This window comes from Excalfactoria chinensis, chromosome 14 (genome assembly GCF_039878825.1).
Source record: "Excalfactoria chinensis isolate bCotChi1 chromosome 14, bCotChi1.hap2, whole genome shotgun sequence".
Lineage (NCBI taxonomy): Eukaryota > Metazoa > Chordata > Aves > Galliformes > Phasianidae > Excalfactoria > Excalfactoria chinensis.
The window spans coordinates 12,778,118-12,801,856 of NC_092838.1; the positions used below are offsets into that span (position 1 = coordinate 12,778,118).

Genomic DNA, 23,739 nt, shown 5'->3' on the forward strand with positions numbered 1-23,739 from the left:
CGTTGTTATGCTACTGGGACAGACAGATGTGTTTGATCAGAAATTTACCAGGTTGTTTAGACGGTTCAATAGACACATCAAACACAGAAGGCTCTTTTTCTAATTATCAATTGAAAAGTTACAGCTATGTGCCATTTGGGTTTCTTTCACAAGTATAAAAAGTATAAGCAGTCAAAATTGACCTAGCTTTTGCTAAAAAAAGTGTCCTCAGTTTTCCAGTAGGCTTACCGACAAAGTAGAGTGCAAATGTGGTGAGTGTAAATCAATTATGTGCTGCAGCTTATCAATTAAAAAAGGACAGTCACTGGTGTTTATGGTATACGTGCAACCCATCTAATTGTACTTCAGTACTTTGCTGGTATAGAATTTTCAAGTTTAAGTTTTTAAAATTAGTAAATGACACAAAGTTGTGGAAATCCATATGCACTGCAAATTTCTGAGAACCACAACAGTTTTAATTAACTGCCCTCCTAACAAAGATAATCAGCCCTTCCTCTCCACCCCAGTCCATTCCCGTCTGGTATCTCTGACAGACTTACAGCAAGTGTAACATTTCAAGATTTTCAACAGCACTTTTCTAAATTCTTATCAGAACCGAAGTAGAGGATTTGTTGTCAAAAACATCACCAGCAGGTACAGCTGATGTTATCACATTAGTGTGAATACATTATGCAGAAAAAGTAAGAGAAGAAATTCTTTAATTACCACAAAGCAGAACTTCAGATATTAACTGAAGTGTCTTAGTAAGTTGGCGGTTCATTACTTAAAAGTTTCAAAAAGTTATTTCAAACACTAGTTTGAATTGCATCATGTAGACTTATTTCATATGAAATGATTAGTGTTAACATATGCAAATACATTACTGTCCTGAGAATCTTGTCTTCAGAAAGACATCTTTTCCTCTTTCAAGTTCAAAAAACACCTAACCAAAAACCCAACAGCTCGTTGAAGGCAGAGAACCATATCAACTGCCCACTAGATGTCCCCACTCTTCTCCTCGAGTCCAGTTCACCTGTGTCTGCTACTGACAAGGATCTTAACCTAAACCCACAAGCCTCTTCAGATTCATTTTCATTATGTCCTAGTATTAATTCCTGTAAGTGTTCTTCTGAAGGACGAATCATATGACATACATTCACATTAGAATTCAAAGAGTTACAATTTGTAGCTTTTATGAAATTTAGTGTCAGATGATGTGCTGAACTCCGGTGACAAAAATCTCCTTAGCAGTGTTATTTCTGTTCAGACTTCAGAGCACTGACCTCTCTGAATATATAATTATTAGGGCATGTTTTTATTTTTATTTCTTAACTAAACCTCTTCAATGAAATACTAAAACTATCATGAAGAAATCGCTGTTCCAGTGCTAAAATCTGTCAGGGTGGAAATTTCACATGCAGCACACCTCATTTTATAAAAGGTATCAAACTGGGTCCTTGTACAATGTCTGAAATTCTTTTCCTTTTCTAATTCTTTGAGAAATAAATGTCATTGTTATAATACATGCTTTTGAGGACAGAACAAATATCTTAAGTGTAGAAAAGCTGTGTATAAAATCCTCACTACTCCGTAATAAACAGTTAAAAGAAAAATATGCTTTTCATTGGTAAATAATATTTAGACTTATTCTTGATAGTAACTGTCTACATTTTATGACCTCTCCTGATGTTAAGGAATGGAAAAATGTCTCTCTGTTACCTTCAAGTCATCCAAGCTTGAAGGCAGAGGTCCTGGTTTCCGGCTAAGAACATTACTGTTCTGTCTCGTTGAGTTTGCAGCTGATGTTGATGTGTTGTTGTTCAAAGCATTTAGTGGTGTGTTTCCATTGTTGTTCTGTTTGTCACTCAGTGGCCTTCAAGAGATGAGAAAAATGAGGACAGTAATGTGAATGCTAAGTATACAACACATGTAATACATAATACATATATTTTATATTCTTTTCAGTCAGAAGCTGTGATTCTATAAACTTAATGAAGAGTGATTTCTAAAAAATATATACACGACATGACATTAAAATACTTTTAATAAAACAGCATGGAGAAGAAAACATACAGAGAATACTATATTGATATTTTATTTGTCATTAAGCTTACATATTTATGCTTCACAGTTTATATTATTGTCATATTATCCCTTAAGGGCATTGTGGAGAGCAGAAATAGTTTATACTAGTTCATCTTTAACTAGGGCAGTCAATTATTTTCCTGTTTGATGTCAGAAAAAAACCCCATAATGGTGAAATCTATGTACCAACCCTACATGCAAGTCCAATGTCCGCATCCAGTAATAACAAAGTGAAGGGAGTTTACTGTGAAGATGACATGCTTTGAGTCAATGGTTCCCTCAGAAAGAAGAATCTCATATCAGGATCTCAATGTAATTGTTAAAAAAATTTTAAATGCCACCATTTACACGAGGTACCATAAATTAGCTCATTTCGTTCAAGTGATTTAGGAAGAAACATTTCTGAAATGTCAGAAAACAGAACATAAGAAGCGTGGGTAAGCAGGCAGAAACATCTCTAGTTTAAATGTTAGGATACATGGTGATTATAAATATAACCACAGATGGTATCCTTTTACTTTTCTAGCCTCGTTTGTGGAGGAAAGAAAATTTGGTGAAATCTCATTAAAAAACAAACAAACAAACAAACAAAAAAACCAACAGTTGAAAGCCACCTGAATTTAGGGTTGTGTGACTGTGGCACGTTACACTGTCAGCACTTCAAGGAAAAGAACGATGGTCTTAGATGGTCAGAATGGAACTCTGCAGTCAGTCAGCTCCTCTTTCTGCTAAAGGCTGCTGGCAACTCTCTGAAAGACTTATTTTTCTGACTGCTTCTATCTATATAACAAAGTACACTTCTCATTGTTAGAAGAGCTGAAGAGTTCACATAAGCACCGGAGCTGAGGCTATAAACATCCACATTTTACATAATTACGAAGACTTATTTTACTTGAAAATGGCAGGAGTTGAACTGACATAGAAGGACAAAAAAAACAGCAAAAGAGCGCACATCTTTGTAAAAGCTGCTGTCTGCATGTTTCTCTTCTGCGCTGCCTACTTCAATCATATTTGAGTGCAAATGGTGACTAAACTTTCTTGCTTTCACATACAAGTTTTGAGTTCCATATATGCCTTTGGTTGGAAAAAATGCATCTGACAGGTAGAAGATTCTATTTTGATATCAAACTGAAAATAAATGGGACTTGTTATAAGCTTTTCAGACTTCAGAGGCATTTTGAGAACGGCCTATCTCATCACTACATTGAGGTTAAATAATACCCACACTAACACATGTTGCCATTAAAGTTTTCTCAGTTTCCATCTGTCTGTAACATTTAAAAAACATGTTTACTTCTAAGACACAAAGTCTACAACTGTTGCATATATGCCTCTAATTGACACTTAGAAAACATGAACAAAGCTTCACATACTTCAGTGGTGCAGGCAGAATTGTCTGGTAGTTGTAGTGTTGTTGCTGTTGGCTCAGGATCTGCAGCTGCAAAAACAGTTGCTGCTGTTGTAGCAGACGAGCATAGTTTGAGTCCATCTGTGGCTCGTTCTTCTCACCTTTCTGATCAGGTGGAATATATTGATGATACTTCAATTTTTTCACCCTTGGTTTAGGTTCCTTACATTTCTTACTCCGATGCTTATCGTTTGGGTTCTTTGGGTGGCTTTGCTAATTACGGATGGAAAATATTGAAAGAACTATAAGAGACATTGTATTTATGAGCAATTATGCAAGATACAAAGATGAAGTGTGCAGGAATGTATTTACTGCTAAGAGAGCTACTGAATACAATTGTCCTTGCAATCCCACTCAAAAGGACTGGTCATCAACCTTGAAAAGGTAACGTACTACAGCTATTTTATACTTGTGCATGTGAAGCGGCCATCAGAAATTACAGTTTGTGAATATTTTGTTAGTACATGGCACAAATGAAGCTAAAGGATTCTGCTAGTCATGACCTGTCATTATAAACAGACATTCTTCTGAAGAAGCAAAGTTCAAAGCCACTTACACTTCATACATGTGAAAGATAATAACTTAAACACCATCTGTAAACAGCCACAGGTCAGAAGTACTTACAGATCTAGATTAAAATCACAGACAGACCGTCCTATCAAGTCCAGGATTATTCTAATGGAGCTTTCAGCACCGCTTTAATCAGCAATATCTGTACATATGGTAAAGTGCTCTTCCTTTACAAGATCTTCAAAATTATTTTGATTGACAAGTTGAATGCAGTTACCTAGTCATACAGAAGGCATCAAAGCAGAAATCCTGTGTTGATCCACGCACAATTACTACACAAGTCGTTTGTTTTGGGGGAATATCTGAATTTGTCATTAAGGTCCCGCAGTGAGGCAAGTTGGTAAAAAGTTTCACTAGAAATTGCCAAATTTATACTAGAAATTGACTATTAGAGGTCATCCTCTGAAAATTATTTTCATGTAGTTATGTGGAAGTCTACATATATGCAATCACTACAGAGCTGAAATGAGATGGACATTGTCCAAAATGAACCATTCTCACACTGTATTTGTAAAAGTCTTCCATGCTGCTGGATAGGGCAGTGTAGAAGATAGAACTGAGTGCACCTTTCTGATCTCCAAATACAAGGATACAGTAACTTAAGTGCTTTATTCTCATATGATAACGAAGCTACCAAAATATTTGTGAAAAAGGAGGAATGCAGTTCACTGGTTTGGCTATAGGCAGATTACGAACACATTTCCTCTGTTTCTATTAAATTATTCCCCATACAAAGCTAGAATAGAAGATTAAATTTCTCCAGTAGAAAAAAGAAAATCAATTGCTAAAATCTAATATTATATCTCTATGTATTTTTAAAAAATTCAGTCACAATGTAGTGCATCACTCTGCTTCAACACTTCATTTAACTACACTGGAAGTACCTCTGGAAATCATCAGCCAGCCCTTACAAGTGTTAATGGTTGATCTCAAGGTACCAAAGGCTTCAGTCAACAGCAAAGTATGTTCTGAACACTAAAAGCAGTTGTTATTGGTTACAGATACTGTAACATCATTAATGTATTTCTGCCACTGAAAAACAAAACAGATAAAGAACTGTCTTCAGATGCCACTGTTTCAGATATCTACCTTCACTAACGTTGGCCCAGGCTTTGCTGCAGACACAGTACTTGTGGTCATGGTGGCTGTAGCAGTAGAACGTGCAACATGTTCGATTGTGGGAGGAGTTTTAAGGAATTCAGGAACTGGAGAGGTTAAAGGTGGATACTAGTATTAAAAAAAAATATAAGGAAAAAGAGAAACATTAAAAACATCCACAGCATCTGAATAATCAAAAACATGTGAAGCAGTTAAGACTGTTCACAAAACAGTTTTAGAAGAAATGACAAAAATAGGACTCTTCCATGTACACAAGTGTGCTATAAACACACATTTTGGCACATTTGAAAGATATCAATTAAGAAACTGATTTCTTACCTTGACTTCTCAGTTTGTATTTTAATTACTGCATCTAAATGTATCAAAAATCTGTTTTTACTCATACAGGATTTACTTCTAGTCTCACTAAGACAAAACTTTAATTGATTTTAATAGTACATATTAAATATTTTACAACAATTATTCTTTACTTAATTAGTACTGTTGATATTTGTTGCAAGTAACAAGAATTATAACCATAAAGGATTTACAAAACATAAAAGAAGCCCTCAGAAAGGGCACTGTACACATAACGCTCAGATTGCGGCTTGCTTTGCAGAAGTCTTTTCTCCTTCAACATACATGAGAAACAAACTGAAAGGAAGTATCACGAACACTTATTTTTCCTGGTTCAAAGTTCCTACCCTATCATTCTGATAAATCCATTACAAAAAGTTGGAAGGACATGCAGAAGTAACCTGATCCACTCAAGTCAGGAACATTTTACCAAAACTACTCCTATCATAAGAGGGCTGCTCTGAAAGTAATGCCTCCTATTGGCATTACAACAGTGCTGTTGCTGTGTGACAGATGGCAGCAGAGGGGCACTCTGACAGAATGGCGCATGACATGGGAGTGTGGGTGGAGCAAAGGGCTGGAACTGAATTCCTCCATGGAGAAAAAATGGCCCCCAGTGACATTCATTAACACTTGTACCTACTGATGGAGACCAAACAGTGGAAGTCAGCACAGTGAGGCAGGTGGTGCATTTCATCAGTGGAAGACACCACATTCCAGATGCCATGTACAGCTGTCATGCCACGAAATGAAGAGCTCTTGTTCATCACTGGCAAAAATGTGTAGCTAATGGTGGTGACTACATTGAAAAACAGGGCAGCTGAGAATCTGCTCTATCAAATAGTGCTATTGGGCTCTTTGTATTGTTTGTAATTTCCATGGAAGTGAATAGGAGGCATTACTTTTGGAGAAACCTACATAGCTTCATAGTTCTTCAAGAACTGACAGCTATCACTGGAGCAACTTTGTTCCCAGCATTGTAACAACAAAATGAAATCTTGTCTTTAAGGCAAGAACTGCAGGAAAAGCTTTGGTCAAGTTCCTCCCTTGATAATGCTACCAAACTTTGAAATGTGAAAGCTTCCACAACCACAGGTACAAATTTTTAAATTATAAAAAGTTCATAAAGTTTGGTTTTTTTTAAATATATATATATATAGAGAGAGATAAGTGGAGATTTTATTAATTATATGATTTTACTGATTTTAAACAAAAGGAGAGAGAGGTTACAGATAGCTAAAGAATGGAATGTACCATTACCAATCACTTTCAGGTTTACCACTGTTTGTTACTGATCTGCTTGAAGCAACACTCAGAATGTCACCTTAAATTCTGACCCTGGATACACTGCACCTACACCTGAAGCAGCTGACTAAGTTACAGAAAAACACCATATTCAGAAAAAATGCTGTTATTTACTGAGTTGAGCCCTTCAGAGTTTTCTGTGTGAAGTCAGAATCTTGTGCACACAAAGAAAATCTTAGCCCACAAATTACTGCTCTCAGAAAAACCTTTCATGAAGGTCAAACATCAACATAGGAAAACTAACCTGTTCTTTTCAGAATGAGCACACGGTATTAATGCAGCCACATAATAAGAAATAATAAGAAGAAATAATCTTCAATAGCATTTGCTAAGGAGGTTCCACCACTACAATGTTACTGAGGAGGTACAGTTCAGTAGCCTGCACTTTCCTGAGTTTGTTCCCTTGCTGTTACAAGCGCTGTGTATCATTTCACCTGTAAGTTGTACCAAATGCCATAAAGACTTTGCATTTTTTTAAATTATTATTTTCCTGCCACCACTGCCAGAACTTCCAAGATGTCTTCTAACATAATAAAATTTCATTGAGCTCAACTCTGTCATGTCCACTCTTAATGTGCTGAAAATAGCTGCAAACAGGCTACTTCGCTTTCACAAGCTATTTAAGCTGTATAGTGGTTTTGATCCTTCTTTTCATTTTTTTTAGCTAAATAATATTTCCCATGATCTTGATCAGCCAAATCCTGCCGATTTTTACTTTGTAAAGACCTTCTATTTTCTGAGAATATTTCCCCCCCCTTTCTTAGAGGTGGTGTCTCTGGTATATCTGATTTTACATTATTTCAAAATTTATGTTACTGAACCCAAGAGAATTCCACATACAGTGCAGTGTATTTGGAAGAAACTACCTCTGTTTCATTGCTACTGAGTGAAAAGAAACATGTAGGAAAGGTTCTGATACGGCTTTACTGATTGGAAAGATTCAGTATGCCATGCTTAGTCAGTGAAAACGCCGCATGTGAGTCTGTGTTGTGTGAAAAGCAGACTAAAGATATAAATACCTTTGCTTTTATAACCAACTTCCAAAGTGTTTGCTCTGTCCATTATCCACTCAGTATCTGTTATTTGCTGGACTTGGATAAGAAATGGCAGGGTACTTTAGAAGGACTAATCCTTTAGGAAAGGCGTGTAGGTGCTGTAACTCATCACACTGTACTGCTTTCGATGTCAAGTTTACAAGGACTATTCAAGGTATAGCATTATTATTTTAAAAAGCACCCAGTTGGTCTTCTAGTGAGAGTCTCTATCATAAACCACACCAATGAAAACAGAAAAATATGAATGAGCATATTAATGATTAATAAAATGATTGTCAGTAGTTCTTACATTTCCTTTTCATAAAGTCTCAGCTAAAAATAATTTAAAATATTTGCTATTTCAGTTTATTCATTACATAATCTTTCATAATTTGTCACTTTGGTTCTTTTTGAACATAAACAACATGACAGCAACAGATAATTCAAACTGCTTAGCAATCCTTTAGAGGAACAGTTGAATGAGGAGAACACTTAAAGTAGAAAAGTCAGTATCTTTCAGAAAATTATGTTGCTTGAAATTCATGGTGTTAAATAATCATCTGGCCATAGTGTCTTACTTTTTTCTTACATTAATTATCTTGAACAACAAAGGACCTTAATTATACAAAATACGAAAGTTTTTACAGAGTGGCCAATTTTACCACAAGTGCCAGAAGAGGCAATGAACCATGTGTGTTATTCAGCTGTTGTGCTTTCAAATTTTAGTTTAAAAATCTGAACAGATCTCAGCTTCTTCACTTGACCACTTCACAAAGTCATGTAAGGATTACACCACATGAACAGATCTTTTACTTCCAGATACAGATGATATTATTTCTGGACTTTTTCTTCTAAAAATGCAAACAAGCATTTAGCAGGTCAACAAGCTGCAGTGAATATATTACGAAAACAGTTATTCAGTTCTTTCTCATCAAACAAATTCATCTGTTCTGAAGATAATTGTTTTGATGATGACTGTTTAATGCTGTCAGAATTGTGGTAAAGCACCTCATCCTTACCAGATGCAAATACATCAGGTGAAATCAAGTTTTGGGTCATCATGAGCTGAAGGTTCCCAAAGTTATGTTACTTTCTCTGAGGCTTGAAAATGTGTGGAGGAGGAAGCTTTGAAAGGAACACTGGCTGCACTTCACTGTTTTCAAAATATTTTTTGTACTTTCTGTTGCAATAAAATATAGAATTTGTCAGAGGAAATTAGAAGAATGAAGGATCAGTTCCCAGTCAGAACCTGCAGAAACATGCAGGCTCATTTTCTTTATTTCACAAGGAGCAATAAAGTAAGCATCAGTTTTATTCTGCAGAGGAGCAGCTTTGCATTTTAGGTCTGTACACAAAAGTGGCTGTAATACATTATCAAATCCACAAGCAGAGGATTGAAGTTCTTTTGAAGTGCCTTTCCAGTTAGCTTCAAGTGCTGTGTTGTTTTCTTGGCGCAATCATGTAACTATCTTACACTTCTTACTTGAAAAGCTTTTGGCAGGTATTGCTCTGGGTATTTTTATTTAGCTCTCCATTTGGAATCTATCTGTTAGGAATCTAATTTCATGTTGTTTATTTTCAGTTTCTTCAGCACAAATTACATTCGTTTGATAAGAAACTCAATTAATGTCTTATTTTTTATCTTTGGGAACAATGAAATAGAACAGATGTGCAGTACATTGTGTCTGGCATTGTTTTTTGAGCACAAACTATGCAATACTTTTTGAATTACTAAATAACTAAGTAAAGGACAGTTTCAAGTTGTCCCTGGCCATTAAAAGAATTGGACAACATCTTGGGAGAACAGGCAATATTAATCTCATATACAGCTGCTTAAGTTTACATTTTACTTTATAATCTATGAACTCAAATTCAGTTCTGTCTTATCTTTTAGTTTGTCTTATTTTAAAAACTGCAGTGTAGTTCCCCTATGCAGAGCTCTGGCTTTGCTGTAAACCCTCTGGCAGCTTAAATACATAAATAAAAGCATTTTCCATGAGCACACTTAATAGAAGGACAAGCATAAAAACGTGGCTCGTTTGTGGACTTTGCTGATTGTTTAACAAATCACTGTCAGACAAATATAACAGTTCTGCTGTCTTTTCCTCCTCTGAAGCCTTTAATTTGCGTCTCTGCCTAACAAAAAATTTCATAGGACAAGCAGAAATCCAGATAAAAGTAAACAACTTGCCCAGAACGAAGACAGACATTCAGTAATCAATAACAGCCATAGAAAACTGTAGGCTTGGAAAACAGCAGTTTTTCTACTGGCCACAACGAATTTCAGTGAATCTCTGGCTATGGGAATTTCACCACCGCCAACAGCCAAGGACTCTGGTCTGTAATTCTTAACAGAAAGTGGAACCCCAGCCAACTCTGCAACAGCAAACGTACTAATTTCATGTGAAGCTATGTTCCAAAAATATATTGTGAATCTTTTACAACTGTACCTGTGTTGAAGTAGTAGCATTTGGTGTTACTGGTGAGGGTGAGTCACTTGTTTTTGGCTCACCAGGGGAAGCAGCTGAACCTTGGGATTCTTGGCTGGCTGGCTGATCTGGTGATAAAGCATCACTGCTGTCTTCATCAAACGAATAGTCATCCAAAGCTTGAGGGTAACTTTCTTGTCCAGCTGCTGGAATGTTTATGAAGAAACAAGCAAAATAATTCTTTTTAGTTATACAAGTTAAACTTAGACACTCGCTGGTGGCAGAATTAGGTAGCTGCTAGAAACTGACCACTTTTCATGAACGTATTGTATGTTAAGTATTCAATAGCGTTTTTGATACAGTGATAGTCATATAGATGATATTAGTAAGAAACAAATATTTTTCTGATGGAGTATTATGGTCTATATATTTCTAACTTGGATTTGAACAAAAACTGGGTAACTATATTTGCTTAAATGATGACACAACTTAGGCGTCAGAAGCTGAAAGAATAAAAACTAGCAAACTCTATGTTTTCTTCTGGTGAACTTTACTCTTAAGACTTGAAATACGCTGTAGCTCTTCTACTTGCCTATAATTGCTTCTTTAACACTGGAGTCTACAGGCAGAATATTTTTTTCTACCAGTTCCATAGGGCCAGGCCTCTGTGCAATCTTCTCATTCAGATCATCTGCCAAGCGAGCTCTCTTCAGTTTCATCTGAGTGGCTTGCAACGAAGGCTCCGCAAAGGTCTCTAAAATACACATTGATGTAAATATTCTATTCAGTCTTTCCCCAATTTCATGACAACTAGCACTGTCTCATCTAGCCGTTCTACTTACACTGAAAGCATACAAGAAAAATCTCAAACTAGTACTAAGATGATATGAAAAGATACTTGCCATCTCCATGCTTATGCTTTCTATAAAGTAAGATAAGTATATATAGCCTATTTTTTAAAAGCAATAACACTTTTGTAAACATTTCTAGAATGTCCAAGAATAAAGCAAAGCATACAAAACAGCCAATTCTAATTAAAATCTAAAGATAGCATTTGCTGCTTTAATATTTATGAATGTATGCTTTGGTAAAGGTTTAACTGATAACTGATTTTCAAATAGAAAATTTTCGAAACTGTATTTCAGGAAAACCTTGAGATATTTTGTCATTGTGGAGATGGTTTATCAACAAAGACACTCCTCTCTGGTGCTTGATCTCTCCAGACCAAACACATGTTTAGAAACTACTGAACATTCAACTGACTTGGATTGTGACTATTTGGTAACTTCTGTAACTGATAAGATTATGATGAATCACAGTAATACAGATTCATTCCTAAAACAGATCACTGTTTCAAAAGACCTGAGCAACAAGCAAAGTAACATGGCAAGGTAGAAGTCATTTTATAATAGATAGGGTTTTTTGGAGGGGGAAAAATGTTCAGAATAGTCAATTGTTTTAAGGCAATGAGTAGAAACTGAATTAATATTTACATGCATGTACACCATGGCATAATTACCATTAGGGACTAAAAGCAATATGCACTTGCCAACAAATGCACAGTTAAGAATACTTTCACTGCCACAGCTGTATGTACTAAAGACACCGTAGAAGCAGAGAAACATATAGACATGTAGTAATAATGCACATCAAAGCCTAATCCAGTTAGACAGCTGAGTGTGTAACAGTAGCTCCTTGTAAGGGCAGCTTAAAAGATAAACACATACCTTCAAGGATGTGCATTCTGACGAGTTCGGACCGATCCGGTCTGCTGCGAATCTTGTGCTTCAAAAAATTTTCAGTCTTTAAAGAAATGAAGAATTATTATTAACTGGTGTTTATTTGAAAAAGCAGAAAGTAATTCACTGATGTCCAACAATGAATATTTGCAGTTGCATTCAGGTCAGTGGACACCACTGTTACAACAGGGCTACCAGAGAGGGTTTTGCTTTGCTTTCTTTTAGTTTTTCAGACAAGCTGTATTAATGAATTTCTTTCTTCCAAAAACAAATTTGGAATGTTTCTGGAGTTGATCCCTTTGTGCCACGCTAAATTACAGTAGTGCAGATTAGATATTTGCTACAGAAATATAACGCAAGCATAATTTAATCAAAATATTTTTTCCTTAGACTACAGGGGGATATGTTACACATACACAGTTAATCCTACATACATACTTGGTTTAGGAAGGATTAAGAAACTTCCTTAGATTTGATGCCAACACATTATTCTAACAGATTCTTTTAAGATACAAGCTCGTATTATTACTATAATGCTCAGATTTTTTTTTCAAATTGAAAATTCAATATTGCATACAACTGACTGTCCATTTTCAGATGTTAATGGCAAGTTTACACAAAGTGCTTTACCCTGGCTCGCTCCAGGCTCTTTATCTGCTCATGGAATGCAGCGGGACTTTTCAAAGCTGTGGACGGAAAAGTAAAAGTTAAGTAGATGAGAAGTGATTAACAAGAAAAATATCCAGTCACCAGGTGTGTTTGGATGTTTACTGCTGTATTAAGGCAGTGTTTGCATCTGACCAGGCTTACATTTGACTCATGCCAATTCTATTAATTTCTATTTCCTTTAATTTCTATTTAACACAGAATATGTGGAATATATGATTTTAACAGATATGACATGCTAACAGTTAACTTTTCCACAAAGTACATTAGAGGCTGTTAACTAAGACTGTTCCACAGCAGAAAATTTATGAGATAAGACATAAAATGCCGAAATACTTTCATTTATTCCACTACTCTTCTCTGAAAGAGCTGCCACTTCTCTGAGAGAGTGGTCAGGTACTGGAATAGGCTGCCCAGGGAGGTGGTGGAGTCACCGTCCCTGCAGGTGTTCCAGAAACATTTAGATGTGGTACTGAGGACATGGTTTACTGGAAAATACTGGTGGTAGGAGGGCAGTTGGGTTGGATGATCTTGGAAATCTTTTCCAACCTTGGTGATTCTATGATTTTATTCTATGATTCTACATGCTATTCATCTATACCTATGTTATCCTTGCTGTTACTAGGAAGAGATGAATTGTCCTTCAATAACTACTTATGCAGATTTTTCAAGAATTTTTTATAAGCCTTGTGTGTTCAGATTAGAAAACAGGATGATCCTACATTATGTGTCAAATCAAAGCAATATTCAAGGAGACAGTTAATATTCAGAAAGCCTATTTGCCTGTATGAAAATCATGCAATATCAGCAGAAAGCCTATCTGTAATGGGCTCTCAATAGTAAAAAGACAAGCAAATCACGGGAACCATACAGCTGGAAAAGACCTACAGGGATCACATAGCTCTTCTCCATCATGAATGCACTATCTACTTCAGCAGACTCTGCTGAAGACAACCATCTGTACTGCCTTTCTAAACTTTCAGGGGGATGTTTCCAGGCAAGATACAGCCATCTACAAGTTTGACTCTTCCTTGCTGTGATTTAAATCCAAAGCTGCTCTGCAGTGAAGAAATCTACCACAGAGACAAAGAAAGCTCATTTCACAGAATCACAGAATGACCCGGGTTGGAAGGGACCTCAAGGATCATGTAGTTCCAACCCCCTATTTATCAGTAATATTACCCACAGAAGGCAAACTCTCACTCTTCTTGTTGCTTAGCAAAAAAGTTGGAGTGCACATCCTGGTACTGAATTGCTCTCAACCACTGGGCTGTATATGCAAGAACTTGGAGGGAAAGGAGAAAGCTGGGGAGGCAGGGAGTAATCAGTTATAGCAAATGATCTTTTTCTAAATGGGTATGCGTATGTTATAGCAAGTGGGAAGCAGTATATAAATAAGCAATAAAATCCTCCAATTGGGTGGAGGATTTCAGTGTCCTTTATGTGAACAGTGATTCGTTCCAGTCAGTGAAACATGGCATCAATAGTCAGTGTGTTCTGAGTGTTCTGTGTTGGGCCAGCTGGGAGTGCGGGCAGCCCATGAGCAGAAGCCCAAATTCTGGATTTCTTAGTGGTGAACACAAACAGTTCTAAAAGAATATGTGACAGTGAAAGAGTTAGAAAGATGTCCTGACACTGAGTGTGAAGTATATGGTCTCCCCTAAAAACAGGAGGCAACAGAAGAAAGTTGGCAGGCTTATTTCCTGGTTATTGTGTAACACCAACATTATCACAGGACAGAGTCTGGAGGACATTAACTGGAATGAGCATAGCAACCAGAAGAACTACCATCAAGGATGAAAGTGAGCAAGAAGGCAGAATTACTCGTTTTCTAATGTATACAACCACATACTGTGATTCAGCCCCACCACAGTTCTTGGTCTTAAACAGGGGCATATAATTTGATGGGTTTTTATGACTTAATTATTGACTGTAAGGCACAACAGAGGCTGTTATTTGGGGAAAATCTAAAAAAGTGGTAAACTGAATTTTTAACTGGAGAACAAAGCCTGGTAATTCTCCAGGTGAAAATGAAGGAAGACCAATAGGAAGGTCCCCACTTTTTTTCAGAGGCTGTCAATCTTTTGACTCTTTGTCAAGGATTATTTGGGGTGCAAAGCAATTGTAGATTTCTCTGTCATGATCAGAGCACAAGAAACTCGATGGGTATAAAATAGCCCTGCTCTCCTACTGCTGAATACAGCCCTGTACTCCTTTGTGATGGAATGCACAAGACAAGCACGTTCTACAATCAGAGCTAGATACTCCTGATTAAAGCAGAGATCTTGCCACTCATTAATAGAAACCATTATAGTGTCCTTTGATCTTCCAGAATGCTGGCCTCATGTATTTCTTTCAATAGGAAGAGGAAGAATTTTCCAGGAGTCATCACTCCTTTGGTAAGCTCCGCAACGAGTTAAACAAGCTAACTCTATCTTGTGTATGTTGGTGGACAGCTGCCCCTTGGTTACCGAGTGTGAAGACTATTTTTACTAGAACTGGAAGAAAGAAGAGGCTGATCCAACTGGTATGTCTCTGAAATCCAATGCTCCTTATCTTGGTGCACACTGGCAAAATTGAATTCTTCTTGTCACCCAAGTGAAAAAGGTAGCACTATTGCTATACTAGTCACAAGAGAAGATGCATACCTGTTATTCCATAAAGTACACTATCAAGTGCAAGCAAAACTTCTCACGTTGAAGAGCTGTAGATAACTTCCCTGATGACAGATGAATATCCACTGCCTCTCATAGGAGTATCTGTGGCAACTGTATGGGCCTTGGAGTTATTAAACTTTGTGAAACAGCCACGGAAGAAGAAACAATCATCACATGAGACTGAACAATTTATCTCTGGACAGACCACATGAGAAGTCTTCAGGGGTAGAAATGACAGGCCTTGGTACAGCTCTTATGCCTGTACAGGAGAATGCCAGCAAGCTTCCACCAGGAAGCAGGTGATTATGGAACCCAAGCTCCTGCTTACATCTCATGTGAGGCTTGAAAAACTTGCAAGTATGGCACTTGGCCGGCTGTATATACTGAGTGCATCTATCCAACTAGTAACGTATGCACATATATGTATATGCACTGAGGCAGCATAGAAATACAACATATAGTAATATATATTCTGCAATACAAATTGGATGATGGGATATAGTTCTCATTGGACACTGTAGACCTAAGAAGGTGAAGATACTTTAGCAAAGCAATCCAAAGCCTCATGAGTATTCGGAAATTGTCAGCAAGAGATTTCAGGCTAGAATTTTTAAAGCTAGAATTCACCGGTGCGCACTGAGCTATTTGTAATACATATATACTAATATTTTGCAAGAAAAATCACTTTGCACAGCTGAAAGTTTTCTACAGCTTGGTGCTATTATCTGGAGTCCAGTCTCAACCCACACTACCCACTGGTGTATTCTCCATGTTTTTTGTGTACCTCTCATTCTGAGGCCAGTTAGAAGACATAGTAGGAAACAATTAGCACAGAAACTGGGAGCCCAAGTGCAGGAACAACAAAATGTTTTGAAGGAAAGTGTTAATTGCAGTTGACTTCTAGGGCTCTAGATTTTTTTGTCAATTGCCTACTGATTCAAAATAATTCAAAAATATTCAAATTAATTTCAGTGTCACTTACTTTCAGAACAAAATGCTATGAGTACAGACACTATAAACTGTTCCAATTGTAGAACAGAGTTAGAGATGAAAATGGTTTACTAATGTCTTGCACAACTTTCAAGGAAAGATGGCAGGTATTCAGATTTGGGAGCTCAGCATTACAGAATCCTGATAGCAAAAATAAATTTGTGTATTTATAACAAAAAATTACGATCTTGAGGACACTACTGCCTTAGCAAGACACTTTGTACTACAGCTGATCAGCAGCATCTCAGTGCTCCAAAAGATGGCATCTAAAGGCATTCACTGAATGTCTACCAGTATATAATCTGATCTGAAAGAGAAGAATACGCAGCTCTTATACCACCTTGGGTGCTTTGCCAGATATGGCAACTTCTGGCAACTAGGAAAAAAAAAACAGCAATCTTTTAAAAAACAAAACCAACCCCAGAACAAAGTCTCTTCGCATATTCTTGGAAATGTATTCACATGCAGTGATGGGAAGAAGCTAGGCACAAAAGCTTTTGAGTATCACCCAGTGCACATCGCCCAGCCAAAGACAAGTTCTGTAACATCACAGCCATGATCATGCAAGATTTAACACAGAAGACGTGCCTGCTGATGCCCTAGTTATAGCTTCTGTGTGACCTTCAGTTTGGTCTGGCAACACTTATCATCCTACTCTTAAAAGACTGCTGGCTTTGATATCAATGTTCAGTCACTTATAAAATTTGATTTATTTCATGGAATCATAGAATGGCTTGGGTTGGAAAGGACGCCAAGGATCACCAAGTTCCAACCCCCTGCCACAAGCAGGCTGCCAACAGTTAGGTCAAGCACCAGACCAGGCTGCCCATGGCCCCATCCAACCTGGCCTTGAACATCTCCAGGGACAGAGCACTCACAGGCTCTCTGGGCAGCTGTTCCAGAACTTCACCATTCTCTACCTGTAAAAAACTTCCACCTGACATCCAATCTAAATCTCTCATCCATTACTTTAAAACTGTTTCCCTTTGTCCTATCACTATCTACTTGTACAAAAAGTTTGCAAAAGTTTGCAAGAAGTTTGCAGTGGCTATTTTAACTGAAACATTAGGTAAGCATGATGAATTTACTTCTTGCTCATTTTGATTACCATAAGGACCCCACTACTCTTTTCAAATGATAGTTATTTTTAATTATTTCAGGGAAGTCCCGACCTTCACTGTTTTATATATGAGTTCATAATTAATACATTATAGTAACAAAAATTACTAGAAATAAAGCAAGTCTTACGTGGCATGATGCCCTGGTCCACCAACTGTTCACGTGTCCGTCTTTGTTGTAGCCTCAGCTGAAGTACTGACAAAAGAAAACAACCATTCAAATGTAAGCATAATATCCCTCTTAAAAGTTCAAGTCAAACTCAAACTGTGCCAATTTTACTTCAATTTTAGAAATAATTTTGCTATCCACATTTGATAGGTCACATCTGATAAAAAGACTGCTTCAAACATACATCACAAAGAACTCATACTTCCCCTCCAGAAAAAAAACGTTTTTTTTAATAGTTAATTTTCCCTTGTACCTGTATCATTTTATCACAGTGCTTTACTATTTCTTAGATATGTATAGCTGTTAACCTAATATGAAATTTCATCTTTTGTTTGAGAGATGGTCAGGACACTTAGTTCAGAAAAAATACACTAAATTTGTAATACCTACTTTCTCAAATTCTGTCTTAACAGTTAATTATGGGTGTATTATTATGACATGCTGTTTCCACTGTATTTCACAAGGAAGCAAAACAAAGTAATACATCGTCCAGAACATCAAAATCAATGTAATTTCTAAAAATTAGGCAAAGGACAAACTTCATTGTTTTCAGAATTTAAAAGGAACCAGCTTATTTCCTGTTCTGCAGTACAGGAAGGATACTCCTCTGGCTTAAGCATTACTACCGGGAATAGCAAAGCAAATGCTGACAACAAGGACGTTATTTTCTTATGTGACTCAAACACTGAGAATTTAAATACAAACATTTGAGGGCTGTGCCACAGCAGTTCTGTTCAGAGTTTACAATATCGTTACACAGGAATTTGTGTTGTTATACAAGAATTACAAAGAACGGAGATGTGAGAACATAGAACAGCAGCAGACGTAGAGTTGCCTTCCCCAGATCCAGACACTGGCATGATTCTCAGACAAAGACTTTTCCATCTTCATATGAAAGGGAGCAAATTTCTAGTTGGCATTTGACATTCTAACACACTAACACAGATGCTTACTGCTAGGTCATGTGGTTGGACTGGGCAGTCTAAACACATTCTATCACCTTAGCATTTAATGGTTATTGCATTTTCATTTTTCATTGGCAAGTTTGTGGAAGAAAAAAAAATCACAAAGGCCTCACACTGTTTGGCAATACAAGCAAGCTAAATAACTGCTCCATAGAATCATAGAATCATAGAATTACTCAGGTTGGAAAAGACCTTGAAGATCATCAAGTCCAACCGCAGCCCAACCAGTAGCCAATCTCTAAAAAAAAACAACAACAAACAAACAAACACAAAAACCACAACAACAACCCTCTGCTAAATCATATCCCTGAGTACCACATCCAAACGGCTCTTAAACACATCCAGGGATGGTGATTCAACCACCTCCCTGGGGAGCCCATTCCAGTACCTAAACACCCTTTCTGTAAAGAAGTTCTTCCTAATGTCCAACCTAAACTTGCCCTGGCGCAACTTGAGGCCATTTCCCCTCGTCCTGTCACTTGTCACTAGTGAGAAGAGACCTGCCCCACTCTCACTGTAAGAACCTTTCAGGTACTGGCAGATGGCAATAAGGTCTCCCCTCAGCCTCCTCTTCCTCAGACTAAACAGCCCCAGCTTCCTTAGTCTCTCCTCGTAGGGCTGATTCTCCAAGCCCTTAATGAGCCTCATTGCCCTTCTCTGGACCTGCTCCAGTACCTCCATGTCTTTCTTGTGCTGAGGTGCCCAAAACTGGACACAGTACTCGAGGTGAGGCCTCACCAATGCCGAGTACAGGGGCAGGATGACTTCCTTAGTCCTGCTTTACTACACCATTCTTGATACAAGCCAGGATGCCATTGGCTCTCTTGGCCACCTGGGCACACTGCTGACTCATATTCAGCCAACTGTCCATCAGCACACCAAGGTCCCTTTCTGTCTGGGAGCTTTCCAGCCACACTTCCCCAAGCCTGTAGGGTTGCCTGGGGTTGTTGTGACCAAAATGCAGGACCTGACACTTGGCCCTGTTGAAACTCATTCCATTAACCTTGGCCCATCGATCAAGTCTATCCAGGTCCCTCTGTAGTGCCCTTCTCCCCTCAGGCAGATCAACACTGCCTCCCAGCTTAGTGTCATCTGCGAACTTACTGAGGGTGCACTCAATCCCCTCATCCAAATCATCAATGAAGATGTTAAACAGAAGCGTCTCCAATACTCCTACTCTATATTTCTTTGTATCTCTTCAGTGTATGTGTTAAGAAGTTTGCCTGAGGTGTATGCAATTGCTGAGACTTCTCTGAAAAAGAACAAGCAAACAAAAACACACAGCCCTACATCACCTAAGCATCAACAGTGCAAAAACATACCCCAGGATGTGTTACTTGTATTTGGAGTTGATAGAATTTCTGTCAGTTCTTGAAATGAATCCTTCTTGACCATGACTGTGATTGGTGGAATTGACAAAGGAAATGGCAGAGGGAGAAAGTAAAACTATTCAGCAAAAAAATAAATAAATAAACCTAAGTATGTAGGTATCTTATCTCCTATTTTCTGAACAGTTTAAACAAATTCTTTAATAAAAATTAGTTCCAAATATAGATGATAGGAAACACTGTTATATAATTTATGAGTGTATTCTATCCATGATTTGTGGCTTAAAGTCACGATCAGATACTTGGCTTAAGCTCTGTGGGAAGGAGTAAATACTCATCTATATCCTCAGCAATGTGCAAGTCTGAGCAGACTGTATGTAATGTACTGCAGCAGAAGTATGAGAAAATAAGTAGGTGTGTAGCTGAACATAAACTGTATGTGCATACACTTGAAGTTTTAGCACTTCTTAGCAAAAACGGGAAACAAATACTTATTGTGTCTCATAGCACTACTTGTCTACCCATCATCAGATAATCTACACTGGTCATCACAAAACAAATTAGATATGGTGCCTTTGAAGTTCAGCCACGTGTATCTGTACTGGAGCACTGAAAAAAAGAGATAGAAATGACACAGAACATTCACTTCCTAATAAATATCAAGAACTTATATATTACATAGCCAGGGAAGGACTGCCTACAGAATGGCTAATAGGGAAGCACTGATGGGAGAATACAGAAGAAAAGATAACTCAAAGATGCAATCAGAAGATAGTCACTGAAGATTCTGATTTGATCAAAGCAAGGAGGTGAAAGTTGGATTAAAAATTAAGATGAAAAAAAAAGTTTGGTATTCAGTTTTTGCCATTGTCATTTAACTGCTGAGCACTTAAATGTGTGACTAAAGAGAATAAAGTGTCTAACCGTAGTCGCTGCAAATTAAGAAACCAATACATTAGTTTTAGAAGTTGAAAAGCTGAAAATTGTTTTTGCTTTTCCAAAGCAAACAAACCAGGAAAAGATCTAGTATTTATACATCCGTGAAAGACATAAGGATTTAAGATGCCTTTAGTCACATGGAGACAAAAATAAAGAAGCTGAGATGTTTCTAAGGAGGCAATGGCAACTCATGGTACAAGAGCTGGACAGCTCCATCTAGACAAAAGTCAGCGTACAGGTCTGTGAGTCAGAGCAGATGGTCACAGTACAGGCAGTAAGGACCTTTATAATGTCACTGTAGTCACAGAGACTCAGCCCTGCAGATTAGCAGATATGCATTATATACAGAATTCACAGTATCACACAGTATCACAGAATCGTGCGAGTTGGAAGGGATCATCGAGTCCAACTCCCAGGATTCGAGCCTTCTGTGTAGCAGAGCAGCACTTCTACCACTTGCACCACAGAGGGGATTTGAACCCGGGCCTCCGGTGTTGCAAGCGGCACTTCTACCACTGTATCATTATACTGAAGTTGAAGCTGTAGAGGGTATGAAGGAAGGGAACTAAGAATATATTTTATGAAAAGCTAGAAAGGAAATGGGAACTCACAAGAAGTTGGAACAACCAGAAAGATGTGGAAGATGGGAGTCATGGAAACTAAATTAAAAGATTTTAATAAGAGAAATGTGATGAAGTTATATTCAAAGACAAGAATGTAAGATATGAGAATGGAGCTCAGCCTGCAATTTTAGCAAAGAACTGTGAATTTATTTCAGGGAGAAACTATACAATAGTTTTTTGATTAATTTAAATTTAATATAAATAAATCTAAAACTGAATTTACTGATTATATATAGAAGTAGAAATGCACTCAGCAAGAGATTTCTGCAGCAATCAGTAACCTACGAGGAGAGACTAAGTGAACTGGGTCTGTTTAGCCTTGAGAAAAGAAGGCTGAGAGGGGATTTGATCCAGGTTTATAAATACCTGAAGTGCGGGAGCCATAGTGGCGAGGCTGGTCTCTTTTCAGTAGTGCGTGGGGACAGGACTAGGGGAAATGGGCTGAAACTTCAGCATAGGAAGTTCCGCACGAATGTGCGCAAGAACTTATTTACAGTGAGGGTGACGGAGCACTGGAACAGGCTGCACAGGGAGGTGGTGGAGTCTCCTTCTCTGGAGATATTCAAGACCCGCCTGGATGCCGAGCTGTGTGACGTGGTGTAGGGAGCCTGCTTTGGCAGGGGGGTTGGACTGGATGAGCTCTAGAGGTCCCTCCCAACCCCTACAATTCTGTGATTCTGTGATATAAAGTAAATCTAATAACGATGGATAAGACAGAAAGACACAGCTTACAAATGATCTGAAATCTATCAAGGCATTATACTAATTCATTACACCATATTATTTATTCTCTGTCTTGCCCTCTGTATTTCTTTTTTCTGTTTGTTGTTGTTGTTTTCTTTTTTTAATAATCATTTCCAGAACAAATTGTGAAATCCAGGAAGGCAGAATTCAAGAGAAATGAGGTACTATGAAACAAAGTTCCTCCGGGGTACATCTTATTCAGCCTGTTGCCTGATCATTTGCTTTTCTCTCTTACACTTTTAAAATCAGGTGGTTAACATGCATAACATCTAAGACCATAGAAGATGAATCACCAAACTTAAGGCCCAGAACTGACAGAGATTTATATGTTAATACACAGCATCAGGCTAAGAGATTCCACAATTACCATGTTTTCCCCACTACCTTTCTGAGTAAGTAGAAATAAAGTGTGCTGTTAAATGCCTTAAGAGTACAGTTACTAGCAAAGTTGAGCAAGTGATTTTCAGCTCTGTTACAAATTAGTAATTTGTATCCTATGGCAAAGGTGTCTCAAAGTAGTACTATATTATCCCAAGAACTGGAATGCATGGAGGCCAAAAATAAATGGATAGTTGTCTGTCAGGAACAACTCTATCTGCACTGACCCGCAAGCTTTCACCACTGCTTCTTGTCTTGAAAAAAGCCAGCACACACACTGCAGTGATTCTAGCACTGGTTCCTCATCTAAAACCATTTTCCACCTTGTTGTTTTCAATTCAAATTGAAACTTTGTCTTTTTACAAAAGGTGCTATGAAAGTATTCAAATAGTTGGCACTTAACAAGCACAGAAATGCAACAGACTGAATCACTGAGGTGTTCATTAGTCAGCGTATAGTTATTTCAACTGAGAGCAAGAAGAATAATGTATTGATTAAAAAAAAATAAGTTCTTTATGTAATCAACTCACTACTTCCTCCAGTGGAAATGAGCCATGTGTGTCCTTAAACCCGTGAGGAAAAATGGGAAAATGCCATCTCCAACATTCCAGCATTCTCCCTTGGAAATTTCTAAGAGCAGGAGGAACTCCAGTGTGGGCTGCTAGGCTGGCTGCCATGGAAACAGACAGTGCTGGGAACAGGGTTGTTTCCTTTAAATTAAAATCTGTTACACAGAAAGCCTCCACTTAAAACAGCCTCCCTTAAGACAGTCTTTACACAGACAGTCTCTGACATCCTGGGCTTGAAGCACAGAGCAACAGATGTTAACAGCATACATTCTAGTTGCAGTGAGGTACTGCTGCAGAAAATGATTCTATCTGCTGCACTTCATTAGAAGTAATTGATGACTCATTATAGAACCAGGATTAATACAAGTGTGTAAACAGCAGGGTGGCAGTAAAGTAGGAGAGTGTTTTAACAGATGGCTGGTGGCCTTCACAAGCAATCTATGGTAATGGCAAATACAATAACTAGTTTGCACACAGCTTTACTCATTTCTGTGTGTCCAAACTCAGAAATTTGATGACACAGTGCTCTTCTCATTTATATGGCATGCCTAAGAAAGAAGGATGGTAAGGAGAAAGCTGTGAGAATATT

At 37.7% G+C, this 23,739-nt stretch overlaps 1 protein-coding gene across 7 annotated transcripts in view; it reads right to left on the reverse strand.

Annotated features, from left to right (window-relative positions):
- The window catches only part of MRTFB (myocardin related transcription factor B), a 72,154-nt gene that overhangs the window by 15,056 nt on the left and 33,359 nt on the right, over positions 1 to 23,739 (reverse strand). For 5 of the 7 annotated variants that reach the window (XM_072349641.1, XM_072349642.1, XM_072349639.1 and 2 more), the window contains 8 exons: positions 17,566 to 17,631; positions 12,635 to 12,690; positions 11,993 to 12,068; positions 10,858 to 11,019; positions 10,287 to 10,471; positions 5,132 to 5,269; positions 3,438 to 3,685; positions 1,699 to 1,852 (listed from right to left, as the gene is read on the reverse strand). In XM_072349641.1, the coding sequence (XP_072205742.1) occupies positions 1,699 to 1,852; positions 3,438 to 3,685; positions 5,132 to 5,269; positions 10,287 to 10,471; positions 10,858 to 11,019; positions 11,993 to 12,068; positions 12,635 to 12,690; positions 17,566 to 17,631 (1,085 nt within the window). The remainder of the gene's footprint in view (positions 1 to 1,698; positions 1,853 to 3,437; positions 3,686 to 5,131; positions 5,270 to 10,286; positions 10,472 to 10,857; positions 11,020 to 11,992; positions 12,069 to 12,634; positions 12,691 to 17,565; positions 17,632 to 23,739) is intronic. The other 2 variants (XM_072349638.1, XM_072349640.1) reach the window with 1 other exon arrangement.